General features: G+C 43.4%; 1 protein-coding gene across 1 annotated transcript; it reads left to right on the forward strand.

The window, feature by feature from the left end:
- Nucleotides 1–329: 329 nt before the first annotated feature.
- LOC101148597 (uncharacterized) lies at nucleotides 330–4,362 on the forward strand. The gene is given in 6 exon segments (XM_063709687.1): nucleotides 330–668; nucleotides 710–713; nucleotides 878–1,078; nucleotides 1,081–1,296; nucleotides 1,299–1,451; nucleotides 4,268–4,362. Coding segments are annotated over 6 exon segments (1,008 nt in total).
- Nucleotides 4,363–23,490: the final 19,128 nt, after the last annotated feature.

Below are 23,490 nucleotides of genomic sequence, written 5' to 3' on the forward strand. Positions count from 1 at the left end.
GGAACTGGCACACAAAGCGTAAAGTCTGGCAAAAGAGGACTAAGCAGATACATGTGAAACTACCACAGTCAAACAGCCTCTAGTGGCACAGCTGTGGGACATCGATGCACTTGTCAATGGTGGGGACTGGACAGGAGGCTGCAGGCCACTGCACCGTCCTAAGGCCACTCAGGACAAGGCCAGTCCCCAATTTGTTTCACTGTGAGACGGCTGCGCAGTCAGAGCCCAGATACGGTCACCAGACTCCCGGACTTGGATTCAGCTCCACATCGTGTCACCCTGGCTAAAGGATGTACATCTCTGCGTGCCTGGGTTTGTCACCTGGCAGCATGGATGCTCAAGCGACTGACCTGTCAGGACAGCAGCAAATGAACTAAAGCTGGGGGAGCGTGCAGGCTGGTGCTGTGTGGAGCTCTGGGGCAGAAGGCGCTTACCAGGGGTGCCCAGAGCCGGGGTCTGTGAGTCGCGCGCTGGGTCCGGGTCACAGGCGCTGGGTGAACAGATTGAGAAGACAAAATGAGGATGTACTCCTTACATGCTCACGAAAAGCCTTCTTCCCCTTCGTTGGGAAAGACCCCCCCAGACACTAGACCCAGGCCGCACCTGGAGTCAGCCGCAGGCAACTCAGAGGAGCGGGACTCGGAGCCTCGGGAGGGCCTCGGAGGTGGGTGGGGGTGAGGGGAGCCTCGGGAGGGCCGCGGGTGGTGAGGGGGGCCTCTGGAAGGTCTGGAGCCCGCTGAAGGCAGGCGATGACGCAGGCCCAGTGCACATGTTCCGGGGCTCCTGTCTAGGCACACGGAAACTGCATGTTGGTTTCTTTGTACCCATATCACACTTACTGTATTTCTTCTTCTTCTTTCTTTTCCTCCCCCAGCAGCTCTAAGCGCCCTACAGCTTGCATGGAAAGGCAACAGGGACTTCCCTTTTGCACCGTCTGCGGGTACCACTGTTCCAGCCCTGAAGGGACTAGGGGACACTGCGCTGTGGGGAAAGTCCGGGTGGCAGGAGATGGCGGGGCTCCTGGAGGAGGTGCTGGGATGCGCTGCTGTGGCTGCTGAGAAAGGTCCTGAGGGCGCAGCCCGCCCTTTCCCCGAGCTGCGAGGGAGTCCCGCGGGAAGGACCGGCAGGGTCTCTGGGAGGGAGGAACAGGGGAGCCTGGAGTCTCAGGGCTGCCGGGAGCAGAGGCGCTCTGGGTGGTGAACGTCCCCAGCCTGCCCTCCCTGCTCACTGCGGAGTCACGCGCCCGCTCTGCTCTGGGCCTCCCCTCAGCTCTGGCCTCCAGGCAGTTTCCTTTCTGCCAGGTAGATTCTGTGCGACTTCATTTATTCAGAATCTGGATCAGCAAATGAACATTCAGGTAGGAAAGGGGTGTTTGGAAGGGTGGAGAGGTTTCCAAGCAGGCGCCCACCTGAGAGGCCCCCTGAAGGGAAACAAACAGGACTTAAAGCCAGGTTTCCAGCTCGGCCACCCCTTCCTTTTTTTGTCTTTTTTCTTTTTTAAAAAAATATAAACAAAGAGCTTGAATTATTTTGAAATAACTATTGGTAGCTGGACTGTGTTCTCTTGACCACAACATTGCTCTGGGACTGAACCGCGTGGGTCTCTGCTCTTCCTAAGTGTTACATAAGAATAGCGAACCCATGAGGTCAGCTTCTAAACCAGTTTCTTCCCATAACCTCCTGGACCAAGGCCCAAGCAAGGCCGAGAGGAGCTCAAGGTCCCACTCTCACCAGGACGGGCCTCTCTCTCTAGTTGGCAGGAGGCGATGAATGTCGCCCAGTAATTTAAGGTTGTTCATGTTTGGGTAGAAAAGCCAAGCACAGGCCCATATTCTAGAGGATTGCTTGTGGCAGGCAGAAGGCCATCAAAGGCAAACCCAAACAAAAAAGTGTCTTTTGAAGCTAATGGAGCAGATCAGATTGGTGAAAAGTAGATTAACAATAGCATTTGGAACAAAACTTTCAGCATAGTACTTGCCCAAAAGTACTTACAGCCCTTTAAAATTGACAGTGGGACCAGGCACCATGGCTCACAACTGTAATCCCAGCACTTTGGGAGGCTGAGGCAGGCAGATCACTTGAGTCCAGGAGTTTGAGACCAGCCTGGGCAACATAGTGAAAACCTGCCACTACTAAAAATACAAAGAGTAGCCAGGCACAGTGGTGCTCACCTGTAATCCCAGCTACTTGGAGGCTGAGGCATGAGAATTGCTTGAACCTGGGAGGCAGAGGTTCCAGTGAGCCAAGGTCGTGCCACTGCACTCCAGCCTGGATAACAGAGTGAGACTCTGTCTCAAAAATAAAATAAAATAAATAACATTGCCACTGGGTGGAATTGTAGACAAGGCAAAGACGTGTCTACACAGTTCCAACCAAGAGTAAGGCAATCATAAAAATCCACTTTCGCATACCTAAGGGCATTGCCTAGATATTTGGAATCATATATCTGGTTAATTTGAGTTTTTTCATAGAAAGCAGGTAAACATAGCCAATTTTTATAATGAAGTAAATTTTCAATCTCATGTTAACCTTAACTCTTTCATAGTCTGAATAGACCATATTCACAGTGATATGAGAGCCAGACATTTTAAATACAATCACAGGAATAATGTTCTTTATTTATGTCACAATTACATTAAGCCAGCAGTCCCCAACCTTTTTGGCACCAGGGACCAGTTTCGTGGAAGACAATTTTTCCACGGGCAGGGTGTATAGGTCAGGATGAAACAGTTCCACCTCAGATCATCAGGCATTAGTTAGATTCTTATAAAGAACGTGCAACCTAGATCCCTCATATGTGCAGTTCACAGTAGGGTTCATGCTCCTATGAGAATCTAATGCCACTACTGATCTGACAGGAAGCAGAGCTCATGCAGCAATGCTCACTCACCACTCACCTCGTGCTGTAACATCCCAGTTCCTAACAGGCCACAGACCAGTATCAGCCCATAGGTTGCAGACCCCTGCTCTAAGTAGTCCAAAATGACTTACCAAATGCAGCCTTCCAAATATGCCAGATATTCTCACCGTGCGCTAAAATTTCTTTATTATAAAAGTCAGAGTTAGTAAATAAAGTTATAAAAACAAAAGACACATATAATATAATGTAAAATATAATCCAAATCATGACTCCTTCCGTATGACTTTCTAAAATGTAGTATTTTTCTTGGAAAATGTCACAACTTGTAAGTGTGGCAAAAACTCACTAGAAACAGCATTCTGAGTACTCCAGTGACAACATTGCTAAAACACTCTGAGTCCATGCATTTAATATTCTATATTAAGGCCTCTCTACTCCCATAATTTCCCCTACATAGCACTATGAAGTCATGTAAGGGTAGTCAGAAGGAAACAAAACTATTAAAAATATCCTCCAAAAATGAAAAGATGCCAAAAAATCACACAAGGACTTAATAACCATGGTATTTACAGTGGAAAAGAATGCTTCTGCCAGAAACTCTGTTTTTACTAGCCCAGACATTTTTTCATGTTTAATTTTATATACAAGCTTTTTGCCTGGATTTATGATTAAATTATTTTCTTTTCAACTCCTCTTTGTTACCTTGGTTTTATCAATATTGAACCACTTGAATTCTGCAGCAATAGCAAACGAAAGTAAAAACCAACTTCTATACACAGTGCTGATTAGGCCCAGCTCTAATCACTGAACCAACTGTAGGAGACAGATACTATTATGTTGCTCTGTACACACGAAAGAGCTGAAGTACTCAGAGGCTGAGTAACTGCCCAAGGTCACACAGTTGCTAAGTGGTAGAGCTGGGAATTGAACTCAGGCAAGGCTGGCTCCAGAGCCTATGTTTCCACCACTTTTCTAAGCTATCTTTTTATAGCATTTCTAGAACACTCAGAGCAGCCATCCAGTGATGTTAGCCCAAACTCATCAATTTTGCAAGTTATAGGATCTGTCTGCTCCTTGAACAAACCTTTCTTGAGCATGAATTGGATTCATGTTTTTGCATCTGTACAAAAGGCACAGGGACAGACGGGGGGAAAATTGTGTCTACTACTACTGAAAGATTCAGAGTCTCTGAGTAAGATGAAGTCATAAAAGTTTCATTTGTCTTTTGGCACGGGGAGGGGCTGAGCTCAGACTGCAGCATCTGCTCAGCATAGCCTCCTCCTCCTCCTCCCAAGTCATTCACTCTGGAGTGAGGGGGAGCCTTCGCTCTGCTCCCCAAAGCTCTTTCCTGACCTAAGATCCTGCCTTCGACCACCCTCGCGCATTAACTCACCATGGTTCTCCGCAGGTCTCCTCTCTTTGATGCAGCCATTACTCCACCGTCAGGTAGAATATCTTCACCTGTTCCTCTTTTACTCACAGGAGAAAGTTCAGCCTCCTTAGGCCAGCACTGAAGGCCCCAACTTATCTGCTACAACCCGGAGTTACCACCTGCCACTCTCTGGGACACTGTGCTCCCAACATAGGACTACTCCCTGGCTCTTCCACCTTTGCTGGGGCCTTTGTCTGTTCTCATCTTCTCTCTTTCTTGGCCTTATGTCATGTCCTCCACAAAGCCTCCCCAGCTCCAGCCCTTATAGTGAAAGGTAAAATATTCCTCCTCTCTGTGCTCCTGGACCTCTGAACCTGCCTCTACCAGAGCATTTGACAGAAATTTTAACAGCCTTCTAGAGCAAAAGGGATCCTCTCCTCCTCCCCATTCTCTCTAAGTCGGAAGCCCCCTGAGGGCAAGTCACCACACTTTCCAGCCTGTGGGATCTATCACAGAGTTCCAGGAACCTGAAGGTCAATAAACCTGCCTCCCTCCTGGAAAGAATGTTCTGCAGCCTCCCTGCCCTGCAGGCTGAACATGGGGTGACTCTGCAGAGACAGTTTAGAGCCCCACTCTGCTTCCCCGGCCAGCTCTCAGCCTCAGCTGCCGTCTCTCTCTCCAGAAAGGCCGCTGCAGCCCTCTCTGCATCCCCTCGGTGTCTGCACATGTCTGTGAAGGGCGGTGCAAAGCAGGGGGCAGTAAAATGAGGCATGAATTAACATTAAAATATATACAATTTAGTGAGCAGTATTACACTGAGGCTTTGCACAAAGCTCCAAGGGAGCAGGAAAGAAATCGGAACTTCCCCACCCCAACCCCGGGATTTTACAGAAAACTTCATGCGGCTGGTGGCCCTCCAACTGAAGGATGAGGTCAAGATGGGACCTGCTCATCCCCAAACTGCCCACCAGACCTCAGTGTGGCTGGTGTGTCCCACAGCATCAGTGCACACTCAATCCATGCAGATAACTCAAGGAACAGCAAAACGCAGGCCCAGTGGGGTGGAGTCCTGGGAAGCCTGTGGACAACTGCAACACAGCACTGCAGGATTCATTCATTCCTTCAACAAACACCGCTGAACAGGTACTATATACTGGCCAAGGGCTACATTAAGGCTAGGATGATGAGCAGACCACTCCCCATGCCCAGGGACAGATGAGGGGGATGGCCATGGTTCAGATGCACGACCACTTGGCCCAGTGCCAGCTGCTGGAAGAGTGGAGACTGGCATGGGCTGTGCGTGGGCAGAGAGGTTTCCCCAGGGAAATGGCTGCTGTGGAGGGAGGGGACAGGGGTCAGGGAGAGCACTGGAGATGGCAGAAGCACCAAGGATAAACAAGACCTGGAGGGGAGCTCCCACCCCAGGGCTGGAAGGGGAGCCCCAGAGGCTCACGCCTGTGTGGTAATTTTCTCTTCCCCAACTGAAGTCCAAGAAAGACCTTGGAGAATAGTCAGAAGTCTCAAAAATCTAGCAGGTTGTAGCTTGGATTTGGGGTTGGCAAGGGGGTGGAGGTGGACATAAGAGCCTTGGAGGAGGTAAATTAGTAGATTTAGGAGAGGGGGTGCTGAAAGGAGGCTCGGGGACACTCTGATTATTCACTTACATCACTGAACCTTCACCACGGCTTCTCTGACATTTCCTTGATGCATTCATTAGATAGTTATGAAAGCTTCAGGGAGAGCTTGGAGACAAAAAAACTATCCAGGCTCCTGCATGCATGCAAATATTATTTTCTTGAATTCAAATTTACACGATAAGTTGGCTGCAAGCAGAATTTGTTTACTTCAAAGCCTTGTGCATGCTCTCTGATAGACAGGAGGCTAAAATTAGCTTGATATATTTGTGGGCATTTTTTTCCTAATTTTAATTAGAAATTAAATTTAGATTAAGTTAGAAGTATGTAATTAATCACTAATTAATTTTTTTTTTACCAGCACACTGCTCTGCTAATTTTCTAACTAAAATTTTAGTGCCACAGTACTTATAGGATTTTTTAATGCATTTTATTCACGGTTTCTTGTGTTTTTCCAAAGATAAGTTATTCTTTTTTCCTCTGAAATTTTCTTTTCTAATCTTATCAGTGAACCTTTCTCTAGTTATCAGGGTAATTCCTAATTTCCATTAAGCCCCAGAAGCTCTTCCCAGGACACACAGTGTATTTTCTTTTTCTCTTTATTCATCTTTGAATAAGTATGGCTGTCAGCTAACTTGTCTCAAGCGTCAATTTACATGGTACGTAAGCCCTGACCATCGATCTTTCTTTTTGTAAAGCCTTATCAAGATTATTTTTTAAAATCTCCCTAGCTTATTCTAAAGCATCTTCTAGAGAGTCGGGGAGGAATTCCTCTCATCATTTTAGGAAGACTGAGAACAATAAAGGGTCCACTAATCCCTTAGTTATGGAATGTCACATCCAATGGAAAAACACACAGGGCTGCTTCTGGAAGCTCCAGATCAGCCGCAGAGCCCCTCCGCCCATCTCACAGGCGCACCAGCACCAGAAACCAGCTCCAGAGGAAACGCTCGGAGGCCCGCCGTTCACAGAGAAGGCCAGCCATCATGTTTTAAAGGAAAGAACATTGGTTTCCAGAAAGCTAAAAACCTAAGATGTGTGATAATGGAATCATTAATCTACTCTTTGGTGACCACTCCCACTCACTTTCCCAGGCTATAAATCATAAACGCTGTGAAATTGTCAGTGCATTGCCAGGGGCCTTTTGCAAAGGCCTCCTGCACCCCACACCTGACACCGACAAGGGGCGCGGTCCCCCACCGCACCTGTCTGTGCTTCCAGCCCTGCCCCTCTAGGCACCGGAAATCACTGCCATAGGGGGGCCAGGTCCAGAGAGAGGCACCCACGAAGGTCTGGGCTCACCTTGGCCCCAGGTCATCTACTGCCGCTCACTCCAGACCCTCCCCTTGGCCCCAGACAGCCCCATTCAGGGCTCAGGGGTGTCCTGGGCACCAGGCAGGCTGGGCTTCGACCCTCTCAGCCTAACTTTCCTAACTTTCAGGATCTCGCCGTGTTGCCCAGGCTGGTCTCGAACTCCTGGGCTCAAGTGATCCTCCCACTTCGGCCTCCCAAAGTTCTGGGATTACAGGCGTGAGCCACTGCACCCAGCCTTACTTTAAAACTTAGCTTAGGAGTTTTAGTCCTATTAAGTCCTGAGGAAAATAACCCCTCTGTAGCATAAGTCTTCCCTGTGAGGCCTCTCCTGACCCTCTACCCTATCCACCTCCAGGACGGCGGCCCTCCCCAGCAAGCCATCTACCTGACCCCCAGACAGAAGGCAGGCTCTTGAAGGGCAGGTCTGAATCCCTCTCACCACAACACTGTCACCGTCCCCAGGTCAGAGCACTTTGCAGGTGTGCAGGTGTCCCCCAGATGGAGGAGGCTCGCCCACAGGAACTCCGCAACCTGGGGAGACTCCCCTGTCAGCCTCAATTTGATTATTTTCAGCTCAAGGAGGTGGAAATGTCGGGACTAAGGGGCTGTAAAGACTCTTTAATTCCTACAGCACTGGTGACAAGGAACATCTGGATCTCATCCTCAGTGTCCTTGCCCCAAGCAGCCAGGGACCCAGAACCATACTCACCTCCTCTAGGGGCAATAGCAGATGGGTGCCGGCCACCAAAGGCCAGCTCAACCCAAGAACCAGCAATCATTTCAAGCAGGGCACGGGGAGAATCCCAACCCCTTGTGTTGGTTTTACTAGGACTGAGGGGGTGGGTCCACAGTGACATCCAAGTACAATTCTCATTTCAGTGGGGCTGGTTCAATACTGACACTCAATGAAAAGCATCCTTATCTCATTCAGGAAATAGATTTTTCTTTCTGTTCTTCCAGAAGCATTATAAAAGGATGCCTAAATAATTTCTAGGCAAAGAGGGACTTTCTACCAAGGCACCTACAAACATCACACGCCCCTTTCCTTTCCCCTTTTGCAGTCTGCAAAGTCCATCTTCTACAAGAGTCATGCGGTGCTTGGCTCTTCCTTGCTGAAAAACAAAAAGCACGGTCACAGCCTGTTACCCTTTTTTTCTTCCCACAAAGGAGAAATTGTTATATAGGCATAGCCAGAATCCCCAAAGGGTGTCTACACAAATGCCAGAACATTCAGATCACACATGTTCTCTCTCTACACACACACACACACACACACACACACACACTCATCACACTGGTGTTGGAAGAATTCTGAAATATAAAAGTCTTAAGATGGACCCTAGGCTGGGCATAGGGTGGCTCATGCCTGTAATCCCAGCACTTTGGGAGGCTGAAGAAGGAGGATTGCTTGAGCCCAGGAGTTCAAGACCAGCCTGGGCAACATGAAGAAACCCTATCTCTGCAAAAATGAAAAAAAAATTAGCCAGGCATGGTGGTGTGTGCCTGTATTCCCAGCTACTCAGGAGGCTGAAGTGGGAGGATCACTTGAGCTCAGGAGGTCGTGGTTGCCGTGAGCTGAGATCACACCACTGAACTCCAGCGTGGGTAAGAGCGCAAGACCCTGTCTTACACACACAAAAAAAAGATGGACCCTGAAAATGAATAGGTTTCCACAGGCAAAAAAGTAAGAACGTTTGGAAAGGAAGAACCCTGTGATTTTGATGTTTAATGACCTGCCTGACAAGGACTGTAGCCACCTCAGGCAAGAGAGTCAGTGGGTTGAGTCCTGGCTAGTGACCAGCTGGTCACTAACTTAGTGGCCTTTCAAGGCACTTGGGCCTTGGCCTCCGTTTCTGCATCTGTCTCTTGGGGACCATAGTGGTCCTAGGCCAGCTGCATCACAGGGTGCATATGATAGAAGGACCTAACTCTGAGTTAGAAGTGTCTTGCTAGGATATTATTAGTCATTTCTATTATTAAAGTCAAAGTCTAGCATTCAGAGATGTTAGAAGGTCATGTTTGTGTGATGAGTGATTCAAAACACGGAAGACTTTGAATGCCAAGTGGATGAACAAGTAGTACTTACACTAAAGGAATTCATGAGAGATAATGGAAGCTTATATTTATTGAGCAACTACTACGTGCCAGGCACAAGACTTTGTGAAACTGGTGCTAGATATTTACATTTTGCTGATGAGGAAGTGGGGTCTCTAGAAAGGGAGAGATTTCCATATTGACACACACCTGGTGAGTGTAGGAACTCTACCTTAGAGCCAGGTCTCTCTGTGCCCAAAGGGAGTGACTTAGCAGAAGGGAAGGAGTGGAAAACATCCCCATCACTCTCATATCCTCAAGATCCCTTGTTAGTGCAGAGGCCCCTGGGAGCTTCTTACGTGTGTGTTTTTAACCTAGTCGGCCTATTCCATTAGAGGCTGTTTTCCACTCTGTCATACCTCCGCCTTCTCTAATTCTGTTCTGGGACCACTTTCCACTTGGAGAATTCATCCTCCTCCTTTGCACCCTTCCCAGTCTCCTTCACCTCCATTCCCATAAACTCCTGTGCATGTTCCTGTTACAACACTCAGCCTGCTGCAGTGGAATGCATCTGTTCTGTGCATTCTTTCAGGAAAAAAAATTACGTCTTCCAAAAAATATGGAACCAACCACTAATTATGGCACATCTGCTTTGTTTCAAAAGTGAGCGTGGACAGGTCCAGGATGTTATCTCCAGACTACTCTGGAAAGCTCTCAGCATTCTCGGAACTCACAAAGGATATATGGGCAATTGCTCTGTGACTAGGCTGCAACCTGTTTCTGTGGGACTCCCACAATGGCCTCACAGCCAAAACTGTGGGAAGATCTAGGAAGAAGATATAGACTCCAACCTGGGTCAGACAAAGGGCGGAGGAAATAATTGAAAATCTTATACCAAAAAGGTTAGAAACAAAAGTCATTCTCAGTGCAGAAGAGTAGCAGAGAATCATTTACAAATGTGCATCCCTAAGAGGCCGAAGGAAAAGGAGCAGAGGCTGAGCAAGCGTCCCTGTGTGACAGGAAAAGCTGTAAGCAGTGTCTGCGGCTTTCTCTCCCCGGCCACATCCGCCATTCTCTGTTAAGGGCCCTCTCACCGAGGTTAGTCAGCCTCTCTCCTTAAAACTGAAAGTGACTGCTGGCATGCAGTTCCTCTCACATCTGGATTGCTAACCACCTGCTTCCCAAATTTGAAAGTATAATGGGATTGAATTCAAATTTTTACAAAACTTAGGAACTTAGGGGGCCAACTTTGCAAATCATAATTGATTTCCAAGAGACATGTCCTATTATATTTGTTTAACAAACATGGATGTTTCATACATCAGATGCATTCTCAAGGTGTCATCCAATCCTCTTTTATTTACTTATTGAAAGTAGGGCAAGCGCGTTTTAAAAAAATCTAAATATTTAAAAATGATAGCAAATCTCCCTCACAACCAGACCCCCAGATTCCTTGCGAGAGGTAACCATCATGAATAGTTTTTTTGGGCCTCCAGACATCTTACACATATGTAAGCCCATGTATTCACTTGTGTTCATTGCGTTCATATCCTTTTCATATCAAATTAGAGCAGTCAGTGCCTACTGAATCCAAGTTTCTTTGCTATAACAATACATTTCAGCACATTCAGACTCACTCATTCTTTTTCAAAACTGCGTTGTATTTTATTTTAGGGAAGAATGATCATGCATTTTCCCAAGTCCCTCTAGATTGGCATTTAGGTACGTTCCGTCTTTTGCCTTTACAGGTAATACCACACACTTGCCATTGCACAAAGTTGCTCTCCCAAAACATCAGAGGCCCTCCCCCTACCTTGCCACACTGGCTAATATGGGACAGTTTACCTTTTTCCAGGCTCAGTGGTGAGCAATCCTATGCTGTCTCTTTATTATTTAGTCTTTTCTTTCTCTGTGGACTGCCATGTGTGTTGTCAATTTTTCCACTGAGTGGCATTTTGGTGACAGATTTGTAATCCCTGGCTTTACAATAGTGACATGTTCTTTTTCTGACTTGTTTGGCAAGTATTTTTCCTGTTTGACCTTTTTTTAAATTTAACTTCTGCCATATTTTTCACTGGTGAATTTTAGTTTTATTTTTATGTACTCATATGCATGAGTCTTTTCCCTTATAGTTTCTGGGTCTTGTTTTGTTTTGCTTAGCAAGGACTCACCCACTCTCTTGAGAGACAAACAAGAAGACTGAAGTAAAGTGAAAGATGTACTTTTGTCTGGAAGAGGAACTCTCAGAATATGTCATGTAGTGATAAATAATTTAATGCAATCACAAAACATTCCAAACATGTTCCTTTTTAGAAACTTAGTGATTTTTTTATAAATCAGAAAAATAAATAGGGGGGTAAGGTAGCAAGTTTGGCTCAGTCAGATGTTAAAGGCTAGAATGATTAAAATCCAGTGATTCCAGTGCAGAAATAATCAAAGAAATAGAACCAGACAGAATCCAGAAACACAACCAAGAATAAATGGAAGTATTGGATTTTATAAATGTAACATTTCAGCGCCATAAGCAAGCAATGCCACAAAAAAAAAAGGCTCAGTTGGAGGGCAGGGCAGGGGAAGGAGAAGGAATGTAGTCTCCTACCTAAGTCCTCATACCAAATTTATTGGCAGTTGTGGCAAATATTTAAACATAATAAATGAAGTCACAAAAGTACCAGAAGATAATGTATTTTTATAATATTGGGATAAATAAAGGCTTTCTACACATGCCCAGAATTAATTAATCATCGAGGAAGTGATGAACAAATTTTACTATGTAAGATATGCATAGTTCTGCAAAACCACATGATGAAAATCAAACAACAACGTAAAAGCTGGGAGAATATACTAACAAGACACATGGCAATGAATAAGTATTCACAATGCACAAAGAATTTTTTTCAAGCAGTTAAGAAAGTAAGAAGATAAAGATAATGATCAGATTAATGTAAAATGTAAGAAAGTATAAGCAAACTTAATACATAAAACCAAATGTTCAGAATCAGCAAAGCTGTGAAAAAGAAAATGACCACAACTGCACAATGGGAGCACCACTTGGCGATAGGTTGAATTCCATGTCATTGACAATATTTCATCCTTTTTGACCTACAAAATATCAATTTTTCAATCAAAATTGGAAGTGCACATAGTCTTCGAGTCAAGAATACTACTTTTAGATATTTTTAATATATTTTAACATGTACAGTGGATATTTATACAAGTTTTATTATCCATTGGATTGCTTAGAAATTTTTTGTTAAGTCCAAAAGTACCAGTGTCATGTGTGGTATAGCAGGGTACACACTGCTTGTGGGGGCAGCAAGTGGTACAATCAATAGAATAGTCACGTGGCAACAGCCACCAGCAAAGTTGAAGAGGTATGTCTCATATCATGCAGCAATTGCCTTCCTAGGCAGGTGTGTGTGCATGTGGGTGTGATATATACATTCTATTCCTATGATGGCAAGTGCTGTTTCACAAGATATATGCATCTTCAATTAGTCCATGTTACATGATATGTACCTGTGAAACACACATGTATACATGTACATATATGAATGTACATGTGTACGCAGCATATACATGTGCATCTGCACATGCTTATACTGTGCACATACAAATGTGCGTATGCATAGCATAACATATAATGTATATGGGCATATGCAAACATGCATGTGTGCCTGTACCCTAGAGAAATTCCCACACACATATATATACAGTAACTTGTACAAATACATTGATTTGTGCCATTGTTTATAACAAGAAAAAAATGTACACAACATAGCTGTCAGTCAGGAAATGCATGTGTAAGTTGTAGCTTATTCATACAATGGAATATCATGCAACAGAATACACAAATTAGACCTGTATGTATCTACAGGGATAAATATCAAAAACACAAGGCCAAATGTAAAAATCAAGAAGCAAAATATATGTGAAATATGATTCCATTTGTATACGGATATATCCAAATGTAGTAAAATTATACAATAATACTGTTAATGAATTATACCAACTTAAGGAAAAGCACTGCTGCTGAGGAGCAGGAAGGAATGAAGGGGTAAGGCCTTTTGAGCTTGACATTATTGTTCTTAAAAATTCTGAAGCAAATTGGCAAAACATTAACATGCTAAAAGTTAATAGAAAAATCTCTATATATATTTCAGTGAAAAATATATGTAATGTCCTATTCATGTCTTCTTACAAGCATGCATATCTACCTTTACATGAATACATAAAACATACTGTTTATTTCTCTTTGCAGTCCTTTTTTTCTCCTATTTCCTTTTCTCTCCCTTTTATTTCATCCTTCCTCCCTGCACCCACATCACCCTCTAATCCCACCTCCCCACACTCCAGCCATCCATGCTGATAACCAATTGTGCTGATTTCCATATTGCCCCCTGCTCTCACAATCATATACAAATGTCCATTCATCTTTGTATATGTGTATGTACATATATACAATATGTAATACTTATGAGTGGATGGTAGTATGTTGTATGTGCTTTCTTCATTTTACTTTTCCCACTCAACAATATCAGAAGGAAATCCTGCTACTTCTCTCTTTCTCTCTCTCCTCTTTTTATCCACTGCATTATAGTTTATGCTATGGATGAACAGAACCTATTTAACAGTTCCCTTACTGAAAAGTGTTCAGTTTGTTTAGTTTCTCTGAACAATGCTGTAATAAGCATTTTTGTCCAAAGATCGTTATCCATGGTGCCTCATTTTACAGGCGCTAGAGGATACCTACATGTGATGGTTAATACTAAGTGTCAATTTGATTGGATTGAAGGATACAAAGTATTGATCTTAGGTGTGTCTGTGAGGATGTTGCCAAAGGAGATTAACATTTGAGTCAGTGGGCTGGGAAAGGCAGACACACCCATAATCTGGGTGGGCACAATCTAGTCAGCTGCCAGCGAGGCTAGAATATAAGCAAGCAGAAAAAAATGTGAAAACGAGAGACTGTCCTAGCCTCCTAGCCTACATCTTTCTCCTGTGCTGGATGCTTCCTGCCCTCAAATATCAGATTCCAATTTCTTCAGTTTTGGAACTCGGACTGGTTCTCCTTGCTCCTCAGCCTGCAGATGGCCTATTGTGGGACCTTGCAATCGTGTGAGTTAATACTTAATAAACTCCCCTTTCCTTTGGCAACACCCTGGCAGGCACACCCAGGATCAATACTTTGTATCCTTCAATCCAGTCAAGTTGACACTCAGCATTAATCATCACATGTAGGTATCCTCTAGGGCCCATAAAATGAGGCACCAATGCTTATTACAGCATTGTTCAGAGAAACTAAACAAGCTGAATTTTATATTTATTCCATTAGTTCTGTCCCTCTAGAGAACCCTAACTAATACACTACGCTTATCCAAAGTTTTCCATATAGCATGGCAAGAAAGGTCACAAGTATCTTACAAAGGATTAATTTTTTTCTTGTTTTTTTGGAAAATTATTTCATCGTTTTTTCAGATGACTAGCAACCCAAATATACAGAATTCTTGGATCACAATCTTTTTCTCTCACTCCCTTTTGTCTTTCCTCCCCAAATATTGTTGGGATAATTTGGAGCAAGAATGAACTTTTTCCCCTTATAAATGATTTTCTTCTTTCTGGTGCTGACAGGATTTATATTCATTTTTGAAGTATAGTCGCTTCCATGGAACATGTCTTGGTGAATGGTTACTTTCTTTTTCCTAAGACATGATAAGCACTCTTATCTAATAATTCAGATCTTTTGTCATTTCCGGAAAGTTTTTTTAAACTATTTTAAAAATCCTTTCTAACTATAATTTTTTTGTTCCAAAATGCTCTTTTCTCCATTTGAAGTGCATCAGTGGTGCACTGGAACACATTTGCCTGTTGCTTGTACTTACCATAGTATTCAAATCCCCCTCTAACCTTTGCATACTGTATAATTTCTAAAATCTCATGCATATGACAGTTCCATTTTTGACAACATCAATTCTAATAAACTCAGTAGTCCTGAGGTGCTATACTTGTTCCTCTCCATGTATCAATTCTCCTTGCCTCTCATTTTTTGATCTCTAAGTTGCAGAGCTTGTGGTTGTATTTCTTTAAAAGTATGAGTATTTGTTGTTCGAAAATATCTTATTTAGGTAAGATATTTAGGTACCTTACTTAAGCAAGTGTTCTTCCAAAAGAATTTTCTCTATATCCTGCAAGCTACTTTTTAAAAAATGTTTAGGAGAGGAAATACAGAGTGCTTTCATTTTGTTTTTGTTTTGCTTTTCTCTTCTGCTGACTTTTCTTTAACCATTCATTTAAGGCCTGTTATCTGCCCCTAGACACTTTAAATGAATTATCCTCAGCCTTCCTTACTGTTTATTTGAAGTGTTTGGAATTCCACTTTAATGTTTCTGTTGGCTTTTTAGCAATACCTCATTGCATTACATTTGGAGTGATTGTTCTGGAAATTACAATACATTTCCTTAACTTTTACCGCCTACTTAGAGCTAGTATTGTACCACCCAACTTAAAATATAGAAATCTTATGACCATAGAGGTTTGGAACAACATTTGAATGCTACTCTTAACTCAGAAACTTGAGTGCCTGAAGTTTATGGTTTGTATTTTTATTCCATTTTCCAGTAGTCTGATGAAGATAGGAAAAGAAATTCCTTGTCTTGAACATACCTCCTAAATTCAAAAAGGAAACAAACCATTGCCTTTTGCCTCTTGTGCTTCCTCCCCATTTGTGAGCACATACATGCAAGCATGTTCATACACACACACACACACACACAACCATACACTTGTACAAATGTAGGCTCTCATGCTGCATATTTATGTTTTTAAAAACTGTTGATCATTTGGAAATCATTAAGATTTTAACTCCTTCACCAGTTCATTGCTGTATGAGGAGTGGAACACACACTGTGCTATAGCACGCTTTGGGCACGCTTCTTGCCCTCCCCACGTTCATGCCCTATTGTAACTTTGCAATACTCTTCCCTGGGGCAGGGAATAATTATAATCCTCTGATCATCCAACACAATGTGAAGATAATAAAAATTAATTTCAAAAACAAAATTGCACATTTGGAAAAGATGCAGGATTTCATGAGTTCACAAGAAATGTCAGGGCCTGTCTGATCACATCACACCTTCCACCTGTGACTGACTCAGACCAGTCACCAAAGAGTTAAGAAAGGCTCTTGACAACATTGTTGAAAGCTTCTAATGCTTTTGCAAAAATAACAGGCTTTTTAATTTACTGGGAAGGGGTGCTCTTGTACCACTAGCCTTGAGCTGTGCCCATGATAATCTATAAGAAAATAATTTATAGATCAAAACAGATCAACACATATTTTTTAAATGATCAGTTTTATCACAGCTCAGTGGTAAGTTTGTAGAACAAAAAAAAGAGTGTCACTTGATAATGAGAAGAAACCTTAAAAGAACAAATATTAAAGGGCAAACAACCCCCTCCTCCACCACACAGACACACACACACGTATACACACAATCCTTAAATTCAAAGGCAGTCACTTGCCTCTTTCCTCTAGGAAAATCTAACTTAATCCCTTCGATGATCCCAGGTCTTCAAAAATAAAACCCTGGATTAACACCCTGAATTTAAAATCTGGGTGTCTTGAATGTCTTTGAAAGTACAATCTCAAAAAGCAAAGAAAAAATCTTCAGGTGGGAGAGGAAAAAAATACCTACAACAGAGAGAAGAAAACACATAATATCCCAATAAAATATGTTGGCACCTGTATGCTTGGCTGTACGTGCACCTGTGTTGCACATGCACACATGTCCATGGGTACCCCTGGCCCCAACTTACATGGGGAAGGTAACTGTATGACCTATCCACACATCTGGCTGCTTCTACCCCAGCTAACTGACAAATACTCCCAAATATTTTGCTATTGGTTGATTTGACAGCCACTCTGGAATAGTTGGTTGGCAAGAGGTTTTAAAGCAACAGAAAACCCAAGGTTGGATGGATTTGCCATCCCCTCCACTTAGGTAAAATGGCTTCCAGTAAGGGGTTGTGCCAGTATTGGCTGCTAGCTAATTTAAGGTCCAGTGGAAAATGAAAATAAACAAGTATTAATCCTGAGAACCTTTTTGTGGAGTTATGAAAACAGTCTGTTATAAAACGCATCCAGATGTCAGCCAAGAGTGAGTCAATTGGAATAATAGCTTCAAGTGAAACCAGCAAAAGGCAGCAGGTCAGGCTGTGGGGATTCTGAGGAATGCCCACTCACAGACCCAGGAGCGCACTGCTGCGCACCAGCCTGGAGCCTCGCCCACGACACAGAATTGTGTTAAACGATCTATAAAAAGAATTTATGGATCCCATGGACCAACATCGATTTTTTTAAATTCATTTTGTCACAGCTTAAGGGCAGGTTTATAGAAGACCAAGACAAAAAAAAAGCGTCATTTGATAATGAGAAGAAACTTTAAAAGAGCAACATTTTATTTGACAATTATTAAATTTTTATACCAGTGAAAACCGTTTAATTTTATAAAGACCTATAAAACAATCTCCTGTTGATACACTAGCCCTGTTCTTCAAAAACACATGCCTGAGGATATTTACTGGAACATTTAATATTAAGACCTCTGAAGTAATCTACAAGTCAATCTGTGGAATATTGGTTAAACAAATGATGGTACACTTCTACAGTAGAACCAAATGCAAGTGTTTCTTAATTAATTTTTTATTTATAATTGAAAAAATGCAAATGTTGAAAAGGGTGATAGACCTCCTTGACAACTGCTGTGAAATCATGTCTAGCATAAATTAAGTATGAAAAAGCAAGTAACAGAGCATTAAACATCATTATTCAGCCATCTTTGCATAAATCAGTCTATCAATCTATGTTTCTCTGATTGTCTATGCAGGAAAAGTTCTAGAAAGAAGCCAATGTTCATGGCGGCCACCTCTGAGGAGTGTAGGAGCTGAGGGCAGAGGAGCTTTTCCTTTTTGTGTTGTAGTTTTCTATACTGCTTTAATTTTTCACGTTAGCATGTATTGTTTTTGTAAAGCTTTTTAATTAATTGGTTTAAAAGAGAAGGGGAGGGAAAGGCAAAAGAGCAAGTGGCCTGTGGGGGTGGAAAGCTAACTAATGGGGCATTGGCAATCTGGTTCTTAAAAGGAAATGGGACTCCTATGAAAATACAGAAGACCTCTGAAAATGCAGAAAGTCCAACTGTCACCACAAGGGAAACAGTTTTACCCACTGTGTTTTCTCAAATGAGTGAGCAATTGCCTAAAAATACTACACTGTGTGGTTGCATGTGTTCAGTCCCCACTCAGGATCCTGACAGCATCTCAATTACCTGATGCCAACTTCACTTTAACATTGACTTTTTATTTTAAAAACAAATTGCTGATCTTTGTCCGTGGAAAAGCTCTGAAGTATTTCGGTCCCTGCCACCTATCTGGAGGCCTCATGGGCTGCCACTGGAAACCTGTGGCTGTCAAGGACCATGAGAGTTCCAGGTGCAATGTGGGGATAGAAACTCCTAGGACCATCTCAGTGCTGAGCTCGCAAGGGAGCCCAACACAAAGAGTGGTCCCTCTCCAGAAGCAGGCATGCTGACTATGTGACGGGATGCCTGGCGCATCTGCAGGAGAAGCCAGCCTGCTGGGTTAGGCCAAATCCCCGACTCTGCATAGTCATGAGTGGGAGGTCCTTGCGACGTGGGTTGGAGTAAGGAAGTTTTTGCAAAGAATGTAGGGATTCCACGATGCAGTGTCCGGTGCCCAAAGAAAGTCGGAACTTCATGAAGCCCCAAAAGTGAATCTAAGCATGCATCAAATTGAGTGGCCAGGGGGAAAATGCTAATATAAGACCTGGGTACAGATAGTGGGGTTAGGAACCCGAAGGATAAGGTGTGAGCAGATGGGCTGAGACAAGTACAAGTAGTAAAGGGCTGGAAACAGTCTGTTTTTGTGGCCTGCCTTCAAGTTCCAGCCAGGGATTGGGTCCACTTAAAGCACCAGGAATGGGAGGTTTGCCCTCCCTTTGCAGGGCAGGGCTCTTGATGCCCTGTGTATTCTGGGCTATTGCTGAGGGAGATGCTGGGTCCCAGTGCTGCGAGCAGTGTGGGAGCTCACATCTCCTGGGCCGCGCCCTCCTGCTTGCTTTGTTACAGCCTCGGCGCACTCCTTTGCTTGGCTGTGGATTTATTTATGTACCCAGCGTGCTGTGAATGAACACAAACTGCCGTGCTCCAACTAATGTTTCTGTGCATACCAGTAGGGATGGTTAATTTTATGTAACAACTTGACTGAGCCACAGGATATCCAGACATTTGGTCAAATAGTATTCTGGGTGTGTCTGTGGGGGAGCTTCTCTGTGAGATTCACATCCAAGTTGGTAAAGTGAGTAAAGCAGATTGCCCTCTCCGGCGCGGCTGGGTCTCATTCAATCCATTGAAATCCTGACTAGAACACAAAGGCTGAATAAGAAACGCGTCTTATCTGACTGCCTTGAGCTGGGACCTCGGTCTTTTCCTGGCTTCAGACTCAGACTCTGGAACTACACCGAGGGCTCTCCTGCTGGCTCTCCAGCTTGCCAACTGCATATCTAGGGACTTTTCAGCCTCCATATGATGTAAGCCCATTCCTTATAATAAACCTCTTTATATAAAGCTGTGCACAGTTGCTAACACCTATAATCCCAGCACTTCGGGTGGCTAAAGAGGGAAGAATGCTTGAGGCCAGGAGTTCAAGACCAGCCTGGGCAACACAACAAAATCTCATCTCTACCAAAAAAAAAAAAAAGTTTAATTAGCTGGACATGGTCATGCAGGCCTGTACTCCCAGCTACTTGGGAGGCTAAGGGAGGAAGAGCTTGAGCTCAGGAGTTCAAAGCTGCAGTGAGCTATGATCATGCCACTGCACTCCAGCCTGGGCAACAGAGTGAAACCTTGTTTCAAAATAAAAAACTCTTTATACACACACATACACACACACACACACACACACACACACACACACTTCTGTTTTTCTGGAGAATCCTGGCTAATACATCTGTTTGTACAGTTATCTTCTTAGGATAAATTCATAAGAGATTTCCCAAGAAAAACCTTCTAGATTTTCACACATACTCCCCAATTTCCATACAGAAATGCTGTGTTCATTACCTTCCCAAACAGCCCTGCTTCTCATGCTGCTTCACTCCACCTGGGCATTGTTCCACATGTTCAATGCTAATTTACCATCTTGTTTAGGATTTTTTTCCTGTTTGTGTATGTGATCTGTGCTTATGTCGCTTGTCCATTTTTATCTAGTTGGTTTCTTAGGTCAGGTTGCCTAGGAAAGAGATTCTGAAACAGAGATGTGCATGCAGGATGTCTGGGGCTCTCAGAGCAATGCCTGGAGGAAGGGAGGGCAGCAGGGCAGAGTGGAGGCAGAGGCACAGAGCCCACCACAGGGGTGCCCTGGAGCTAGGACAGCCTTGCACAGGTGGGTCACACTGGAGGCAAACTACCACTTAGGGGGGTCTTCCACCCTGTAGGAGGCAGCTTTCTTCAGCAGAGGGCAATTCCTGGGAAAGGACTCACTGTGAGCCTTTAGCTGCCAACTTCTTGGCAGCTGAGGAATAGGAATTCAGTCCTGAAGGAGGGATGTAGGTATGGACCACAGCACCCACCACAATTAGAGTGTTGGTAGTTTTCATATTGGCTTGCAAAGCTCTGTGCATGTTGATAATATTCATCTTCTGTCTTATTTTTCCCAATTCAGCTTTATTTGAAATTTTTATTATAATATTTTCCATTCCGAAGAGTTTTTTCATTAATTTGAGTCAATTCTATCGCATTTTCCCTTAAGGTTTCTGATTCTAAAATCTTGGTTTGAGAAGCCTACCCCAGCCTAAAATTACAAAATTATTATCCTGCAATTCCTTGTAATGTTTTTATGGCTTTTTTATTTTACATATAATTAATCTGATAAAGATTTATACTTATTACTGTTGTAATTTTTGTTGCCAGTGTTTTGCCAAATAAGTAATGAGCTGGGCTAATGTGTCATACTGAGTAATAAACCCTGGCTATGCTGACTTAAACACCATTTTTATTAATTTTAGGAATCTTCCTGCATATATGCATCTGTTTCTGGATGCATGTTTCTGCTCTGCCTCTCCCCATTGATCAGTCTCCCCTGGGGTTGACTCAAGGCTATTCTGATCATTGAAACATGGTGATACTCTTTAATAGCTACAGCAATTACCAGACAATTGCTGTCTTTTCCAGAATTTTCTTGGCTTTCCTTGCATGTTTCACTTCCTGATAAACTTAGAACCCCTTGGCTAAGTTCTGAAAAGAAATTAAGTTAGGCTATTGACTAGAGTTATACTAAGTTTGCACATCAGTGGAAAGAGCTGACATCTTTATAACACTGAATGCACTCATCCTGGAGATTGTGCTATATAGTTTTATGTTTTAAATGTTATTTTTATTATGTTTTTATCAGGTTTAGGCCATCTCTGTTAAGGAGATTAGGAAACTTTATTCCTTTCTGCAACAGTTTCTGGAAGAGTTTCAATAAAATAAATATGTTCCTTAAGTTTCAGCCACATACTCTTAAATTTTGGTTATTATTCTCTAAATAGTCTGTAAGTGCAGTGCTGATTTTCTCTGTGATATCAGGAGTTTGTTTTTTTTTTTTTTTTAAGTATTCTGGGGTTTTCAAGGTGTGCCATTTGTTTCCAGTTTTGTTCCATTTGAGAAACTCTTGAACATTGTGCAGGACCCACGTCTGCGGTTCTGTAGCTTTGTGCATTGCCGCAGCCGTCTGTGTGCCCCCTTCTGTGATCTTCCCTGGGAGTATCTGCACTTCTCTGGATCGAACCTTGGCACCTCATCTTCGTGTACATCCTCTGTGTGTATCTATAATTCTTCTTTTCCTGTGGGAGGACTTCTATGCTGTGCTTTAACAGCCACATGGCAATGACCAGCCAATCTTTTGCTCAGGCAAGTTTCTGCATCACCCAATCTGCTGATTGTGCCTTCTGTGCCATTTTTATTTTTGGCAATTGTGTTTTTCATTTTAAGTCCATGGACCGCTTGTCAAAGATCGTTCTCTTTCATAAACTTACATCTTACATTTTATTGAGAATCCAAGTCCAGATTTTCAAATGATTTCCCCTTTCTCTTGGAGTCAACCTGCTTCCTCGAGGAACATGTCAGGTGCAGGGTGATTTTTTTTTGTTTATTTTTATATATATATATATTTTTTGGCCTGTTTATCCTTATAAAGGGAGGTCCAGGCAGCATTGGGAGAGGTCTGTCAGAGGCTGCTGGCTTCTGGTTAGACTTTCTCAAGCTAGGATCAAAGAATGGAGAAGTTGAAATTCCTAGGCATTCCGTTTTCCAGGTGAGTTTCCAGGACTGTGTGGGGGAGGTGGGGATAAATTTAGAACTAGAGGTAGAGGTGACAGGAGGTTCCAGCTCGGTGCTGAGTGGTTTACGTCCTGTGTTTCTGGGGCAGTGCCTGTCATGGCTCTGTGACCAGGTGGCCTTGTGGGAGCAGCTCACCCCTGCCCTTGCATGTGGTTCCTATAGACAGCTCTCCCACAAAGGCAACGGTGAGCACGGCAGGGAGAGCCCTGAACTCTGTCACAGGGGTTCACGTTTGGCTCCACCCTCCCTAGAATCCATATGTTTTCTCTGTGGCATTTTGCTCCCATTTCATAGAATTCCAGTCTTCTTGCCTTTTTGAGGACACCAGGCAGATGTTTTATAAAACATTCTTCTGTTTCCTGCAGAAAAAGGTTTTAGAGATCTGCTCTTTCTCTAAGTCCTCCATCCTCCAGATAACATGTTATTTTCTCTGAACTGCAGAGCTATTTCATGGGAACTTCTTTTTAATGTTTGCTCATATTTGAAAAAGGAAAAAAGTATATGCAAGCCTGGCATCTGCCAGCAGACACAGAGGGAGGATTGTCCTGGGCCAATACCCACTTCCTCCCCTCAGGGAGGTCAAAAGCCCCCCCAAAACCTGCACCATCCAAGGACTGTCTGAGGGGCTGATAAATACAGCTCTTAGCAGAAGTTCTTCTTCAAAGCAGTCACTACTTAGATGGAGCTGGGTCATAGATCCTAAAGACAGTGACGTCCCCCTTGGACCACCAGTTTCTGTGATTAGAGAGTCAGATGCATTCTGTGGGCCTTTTTAAGGTTCATGAGGAACAAAATCTACCCATCACATCATGTGCCACTCCCACTTCTGTAGTCCGAATGTTCGTGCTCTCCAAAAATTCACATGCTGGAAGCTAATGTGATG

Source organism: Gorilla gorilla, chromosome 8 (assembly GCF_029281585.2).
Source record: "Gorilla gorilla gorilla isolate KB3781 chromosome 8, NHGRI_mGorGor1-v2.1_pri, whole genome shotgun sequence".
In the NCBI taxonomy this organism is placed as follows: domain Eukaryota; kingdom Metazoa; phylum Chordata; class Mammalia; order Primates; family Hominidae; genus Gorilla; species Gorilla gorilla.